General features: G+C 45.2%; 1 protein-coding gene across 1 annotated transcript in view; it reads left to right on the top strand.

Moving 5' to 3' along the window:
• sidt2 (SID1 transmembrane family, member 2) overlaps positions 1 to 7,212 on the top strand; it is a 30,304-nt gene that overhangs the window by 22,041 nt on the left and 1,051 nt on the right. The window contains 9 exon segments of the mRNA XM_060075367.1: positions 138 to 255; positions 2,367 to 2,503; positions 4,395 to 4,503; positions 4,834 to 4,910; positions 5,023 to 5,069; positions 5,319 to 5,370; positions 5,373 to 5,432; positions 5,699 to 5,809; positions 7,062 to 7,175. Of these exon segments, the coding sequence (XP_059931350.1) occupies positions 138 to 255; positions 2,367 to 2,503; positions 4,395 to 4,503; positions 4,834 to 4,910; positions 5,023 to 5,069; positions 5,319 to 5,370; positions 5,373 to 5,432; positions 5,699 to 5,809; positions 7,062 to 7,175 (825 nt within the window).

The raw sequence follows: 7,212 nt of genomic DNA, 5'->3' as shown, positions 1-7,212 counted from the left end.
TCACGATTAGATTCTAAACGATTCCCACATAGATTCTCATCCTTTAAGAATTAATTTTTGTAAGATGTGAATCATTTCAGAATAATAGACCATAAGAATCACGATTCTTACATTACATTTTTTCCACTCCCCTTCAGGAGTGTGGCATCCCCAAGCACTTTGGGCTGTTCTACGCCATGGGCACGGCCCTGATGATGGAGGGGCTCCTCAGTGCCTGCTACCACGTCTGCCCCAACTACACCAACTTTCAGTTCGGTGGGTTTACTGATCCAGAACCCCCGACCGCCATGTTTAAACTCGGGCTTGGAATCACAGAGTCCCTCACCATACGATACGATACGCGATACATGGCCCCCGATACGATCATTCTGCAATCATCTTCTGTTCAAGTTTCCTTTATTCATGGAAGCAGGGAAATCTGTTTAGAGCCCCTTATTTTATTAATTAAAATATAAATATTTGGGGTTATATTTCCTGTCTAACTCTTCAGGTATAAAATATAAAAATGCAAAGAAATTCTTATTTATTTATTTATTTTAATAGAAAAATATTAGATCGATATTTGGTTGCCGGTGTTTCGATTCTCGTATCGAACGAAGAAGGCTGATGATTTATCCCCGTATGGGATTTTTTTTACAACCCCTAGTTTAAAGCTGTTTAGTGGTCTGCCTCCACTCTGCTGTCTGGTGTGTTAGCTAGGGACTGTTTATGAGATGTGTTTCATAGAGGGTAATATATACACCACAACGCAACCACCACCCCCCTGTATCTCTGACCCAGAGCCAGAGGGCGCCGCCGTCATCACGTACTCGTCATCACGGTGATAAGTTGTAGCTTATCTGGGAAGGACTTTAACCTTCCCATTATCCTTATGGCTGCTAGATTAAAAAAAATTAATATTTAAGCAATAGATCACGCCAGGCTGTGGTATGTGCTCATTATACAACTGTTAAGGGGCGTTGTCCGGCCCCGACGCGCAGCGGAGGGCCGGCGACCCCCTTCACAGTGGTATAATGAGCACATGCCACTGACTGAAGTGATCTATTGCTTTTATACAACGGTTACTGTTATGGCGAAACGAAAGTCATAGACACACTACATTTAAAAAGAAACCAAGAAAGTCAAAGTAGCCGTTTTATTAAAGAATACAAAAAAGTAGTCCCTCCTGGCTGCCGCTATGCATCGACGGTCGCTATGCAACACACTTTAGCGTCCCTCCGAGAGAAGGCTCCGATAGAGCGGTTCGCCGGCAATTTATCCTATGGAGCAGTTCACTCGCCGTGTGCCTAAGCTTTCGTTAGTCTCTCCATCGCCTTGCTCACTCCCGGAGTAACAACATTTACACCCTCTCCATCATCCAACATATGTTTTACTTTGTAACTGTTTCTACTTCCAGGCGCGGAGTGATATGCAAACTTTCACAAAATGATCGGGCGTCATAGCAGTTATGTATACGCTCATTATACAACAGTTGGGAACCAATCAGATCGCTGGATTTAGGTCCCCCGTTGTATAAATATATATATATCACTGATGATGTGTCCAGAGGCATCACTAGATGTATGTACACAGTTATTATTTTAATTTTGCAAAGGAGGGTCAAAGGAATTGTTTCCTTAATAATTTGTTATAGACTAATGTTTTACTGGGTGATTCAAGTTCAGGTAAAAAAGATGAAGGTTTAATTTTGAAATAAAACTGACACATTGAACCGGCATCTTTAGTTTATTGAACACCGGTATGAAAGTAACCCTTTTGAATGCTATCTTTAGAAACCTATGGCTCACTGACCACAAGGTGTTACCTTCACTTCCACTTTGTAGAGAAGCATCTTCACCGGTTTTATTCACATTACCTAAGACCAGGCAATTTCTATTCCTGTTTCATACATCCCTTACTAAAAAATCTCAAACCTGCACCATCTACGCTCTACAATCAGTGACCTCTAGTGGCTCCAGTTGGAGCCACAGTTAAAAGCTATATGGTAAATGGACTGCATTTATACAGTGCTTTTCTAACCAATGGCCACTCAAAGTTTCCTAACATTCTCACATTCATCCACACGTTCACACACCGACGGTGGTGTTAAACATGCAAGGCGACAGCCAGCTCGTCAGAAGCAGTTAGGTTGAGGTGTCTTGCTCAGGGACACCTCGACACTAGGAGGAGCCGGGGATTGAACTGGCAACCTTACCGCCCCGTTATCATTTTCAGGTCTGAGATTTTCCCCATGATTTGGTTAAATATTCCCTGGATGGTTCGTTTCATGGACAGGAAACCTTCTCATTCAATATGTTTTGACTAAAAGAGCTGCATCAGGGAAGTTCCAGACTTGAACCTCCATCCCTCCACTCTGCTATGTGCAGACACCTCCTTCATGTACATGATCGCGGGGCTGTGCATGCTGAAGCTGTACCAGAAGAGACACCCCGACATCAACGCCAGTGCCTACACCGCCTACGCCTGTCTGGCCGGGGTCATCTTCTTCTCTGTGTTGGGAGTGGTAAGCTGGACCACACTCACACCAACACGCTCATGCACACACACGCACACTCTTACACACACACACACACACACACACACACACACACACACACACACACACACACACACGCACAAATAGACACACGCGCACACACACTTAGGGTGCACTCACACTAGGCCATCTGAGTCTGTTGCTTATTTGGATATATGTTTACCGTTTAATGGGAAAGAAGGCTCGTCGCCTTTATTATGTCCGTTGTCGTCGCATGGACTATACGTCATCCAGCTCAGGTTGCGTAGCCGTGCGTGTGCGCGTGTCGGCTCATTAGCATCTGTACCGTAGCAGCGGCCCGTACCGTAGCAGCACACCTCTCCCAAGTGGCCAAATTGGCCTGGCCTGGCCAGACTGGCCACACTCGCACTGGCAGATTTGAGCACGGTTAGGCGTGAAAACGGCCACGGCCAGATGGCCTAGTGTGAGTGCACCCTTAGACACAAAGACACGCACGCACAAACACAGACACACACACACACACACAAAATGGTGAATAATCCAGATTTTGTAGACATGGGTATTGAATGTCCTCTGCAGCATATATGTCTAGCACGATGATGATTTATCAGGTGGACATACAGATATGAATATGTAACTTTTACAGCTCCCCTTTAAATGTCCCATGACATGCCATCAGGTGTGAGTGTGATTTGCCGTTACAAGCCGTTTTGAAAATTTGCCCCTTATGTAGTGATGGGAATAACGGCATTATAAATAACGGTGTTACTGACGGCGTTACTTTTTTCAGTAACGAGTAATCTAATTGATTGCTCTCCCATCATTATAACGCTGTTACCGTTATTTCCAAAAAATGTGGCACATTACTATAATTGAAGCTGTTAATTCTTCAGACTAACTTGTTCTCTCTCTTTACTGTTCTTCCTTGGTTAGTGGGCACGAGACAATCGCATTAATGATAACGATTGGCTGAGGTAGAGTAGAATGTCATGGTAAGCCAATCAGAGGTAGAGTTGGGCGGGTGTTGTTTACACATTCGAAAGCACGCAGAGTTGGACACACAACGACACAAGTGAGTAAACGTGAAACAGGAATGCCGAGCCCAAATAATCCAAAAACCGCCTTCTTTAAATGGAAGTATTGACGTTACTTTTCCCTCCAAGAAATTAAAGGAACGAGTGTAATCGTGAAATGCACATTATGCTCTGGACAAAGTGCCTCTCCACGTCGGTGTCAATTCTCTCAAACATCTTTCAATGTTGCTTCCGTACATGAACAGTCAAATGTAGTTTGAGTTCCTTTAAAGAGGGGTGGTGGTCATTTAAAAATGTACTTGAAAGTAATGCACTAGTTACTTTCGACAATAACTACTTAATTTTATAATTTGTAATGGTGTAACTACTTTAGTTACTTTTTGGGAGAAGTAACTAGTAACTGTAACCAATTACTTTTTTTAAAGTAACTTGCCCAAAACTGCCCTTATGATGTCACAAGTGGGCGTGTCCACCTTGATGTGTGACGGATAGATGAACAACATTTGCTACAGTCCACGGGGTAGGCTGGTAGACTGATCTATCGAGCGTGCATCTAGGTGGACACACCCACTTGTGATGTCATAAGGGGCAGATTTTCAAAACGGCTTCTAAGGCTAATCACACTCACACCTGGTGGTATGTCATGGGACCTTTTAAGCAAATTACAAAATCTCTAACACTTCTGCACATTGCAAAAGGTGCAATTTTAATCGTACACATTTCCCACACACACACACATGTGTGTGAACATATTGAGCCTACTCCGGGGTGTGAGTGTGTTGGAGAGGGAGTGGGGGACTGGTGGACCCTGTCTGGATTACGCTGATGATACCAACTGAATGTGTTTGTGTTTGGTGGTGCAGGTGTTTGGCAAGGGCAACATGGTGTTCTGGATCGTGTTCTCTGTGATCCACATCCTGGCCACGCTGCTGCTCAGCATACAGCTGTACTACATGGGCCGCTGGAGGCTAGGTGAGAGAGAGAGAGAGAGAGAGAGAGAGAGAGAGAGAGAGAGAGAGAGAGAGAGAGAGAGAGAGAGAGAGAGAGAGAGAGAGAGAGAGAGAGAGAGAGAGAGAGAGAGAGAGAGAGAGAGAGAGAGAGAGGAGAGAGAGAGAGAGAGAGAGAGAGAGAGAGAGAGAGAGAGAGAGAGAGAGAGAGAGAGAGAGAGAGAGAGAGAGAGAGAGAATTGTACCTATCTGATGATGAGAAATGATGTGCTTTTGATGTTAACATCACTAAACAATCTATTCTTGGTAACTTGTTCCCCCTCTGACCCACTCCACTGTTTTGTTATCATTTCAGACTCGGGCATCATGCGTCGCATCGTGAACGTCATCTACACGGACTGCATCCGACAGTGCACTGGGCCCATGTACGTGGTGAGTACCCAGTCCGGGCCACAGCTAATGTACTGCTCTGGCACAGATGGCCGCCGCCCACCTGTTGACCCAGTCCTGCTGCTTGCTGACCCCCTCCGTGTGTTGTCCTCAGGATCGCATGGTGCTGCTGGTGATGGGGAACATCGGCAACTGGTCTCTGTGAGTCTGTTTACGTTACTGTCTCAATGCATTTTATATTTGTTTTCATATGGTCATCTTTGTGACATTTACAATGTTTATGAAATCCATGATAATGAATGACTCTAACTCTGCTCCATTAATCCCCGTGTGTCTGTCTGGGTTCTCCCTCCCTCCCTGCCTCCCTCCCTGCCTCCCTCCCTGCCTCCCTCTCTCCCTCCCTGCCTCCCTCTCTCCTCCCTGCCTCCCTCCCTCCCTGCCTGTCCACAGGGCCGCCTATGGTCTCATAGCGAGACCCAATGACTTTGCCTCCTACCTGTTGGCCTGTTGGCCATCGCCATCTGCAACCTGCTGCTTTACTTTGCCTTCTACATCATCATGAAGGTGACTGTGTGTGTCTGTGTGTGCGTTTATTCATGAATCGTCTGTGGTTACGGACCCAAATTTGCCAGCATACTTGATAAATGGGAAATTGAAGTAATAATGGCGTGTCCAATTTACATATCCAATAGGAGAGTGATACTGTGAAATAACATTTGTTATTTCACAGTATCACTCCAACAGTTGTGGAGATCAGTGACTGAGTCTGTGTGTGTGTGTGTGTGTGTGTGTGTGTTTTTTTGTGCGTGTGTGTGTGTGTGTGGCTACAGCTACGGAGTGGCGAGCGGATCCAGTGTTTGGCGCTGGTCTGTATCCTCTTCACAGCCGTCGTGTGGGGCTTTGCACTTTTCTTCTTCTTCCAGGGCCTCAGTACTTGGCAGGTAGAAATACACACACACACGTTGGGCCCTATTTTAACAGTCTGAAACGCAAGTGAGAAGCGCGAGTACGCAAGTAGCTTTGTGGGCGGTTCTATGGCGATGTTGCTATTATACCGGCGATAAATGAATCTTGCGCCCGACGCAAATCTAAAAAGGGTTGCCCTGAAGTAACCTAATTACCCGTAGGTGGGGTTTGGGCGTAACGTGCAATAAATCAATGCGAGTGCCGTCTCCCATCCTCCTTTAAGAGCCATGAGCACATTTGAATCTCACATGAATTTCAAACTTCAAATGGCTCAGTTTATGGCCAAATAATATGGCCTAATTCACACATGCAACAGCATTTTCTTCAGACAGCTTCAGAAATACCCCAGTCCTCAAATACATTTTGGCAAAAAAATTAACACACATATGATATGCGGTAACCGTGGTTCTGTTTAATGATATACGCAATACATTAACAAACATCGTTTCTTACCAGTATTGTATGCATTATCGTTATCGACTTGTGTTCCCAATATGCATGTGTCCCAACGTTAATATACATTGCCATGGACTGTATTATGCGTTACGTGTTTAGTTTGCGTGTGTTTAAACAGATGGATGCACACACGCGCGCGCGCATTCCTTCATTATTTTTAACACTCACTCGTGGTAAAACAATGTTCTCTCCTAAAAGTTATGGGCTTGTACACGATATCTGTGCCTGCTGTACGGTGTTTGCAGATGCATTGATTGAAAAGTACAACTTATTACCGCTGTATCAGTTGTTCTTTCCCAAATAACTTACCAAGAATGTGTGGCTAATGTGAGGTAGATGAGAGAAGCAAAGTGTATGTGCTAGGTGCACAAGCAACATTATGCATGCACCCTTAAAATAGCATCTGAACAACGCGCCACTGACTTTAAACCAGGTATTTCCTGGTTTGTGGCGGAATTGTTTTCTGACACTGCAAAATAGCACCAGGGAACGTTTGCGCCAGAACACCCCTCCTGTCGCTGAACCGCCCCTTGGGGCGCAAGATCATTCCCTAATTTAGCGACGCATGCCTGTGGAGGGAAAAGAACGCTCCGCGCCAGTTGCAAACTAGCAACGACACATGTTTTGGTGTAGAAAGTAAATTGCGCTGGATGCAAGATAGGGCCGGTGTCTCATTTTGACGTAGAAATCTATTTTCCAGGGTGATGTCTTTCGAGCGCCACTGTGTAATTATGGGAGGTTTTTCTTCTATTTTTCTTTCCTCCCTGACAGAAAACTCCGGCAGAGTCGCGTGAGCACAACAGAGAGTGCATCGTGCTGTCCTTCTTTGACGACCACGACATCTGGCACTTCCTGTCCTCCATCGCAATGTTTGGCTCTTTCCTGGTACGGAACACGTACCAGATAAATCGGGCAAAAAATC

Source organism: Gadus macrocephalus, chromosome 16 (genome assembly GCF_031168955.1).
Source record: "Gadus macrocephalus chromosome 16, ASM3116895v1".
Taxonomy (NCBI): domain Eukaryota; kingdom Metazoa; phylum Chordata; class Actinopteri; order Gadiformes; family Gadidae; genus Gadus; species Gadus macrocephalus.
Note: the sequence above shows the minus strand (reverse complement) of the source record. Positions and strands in the feature narration are given on the sequence as shown.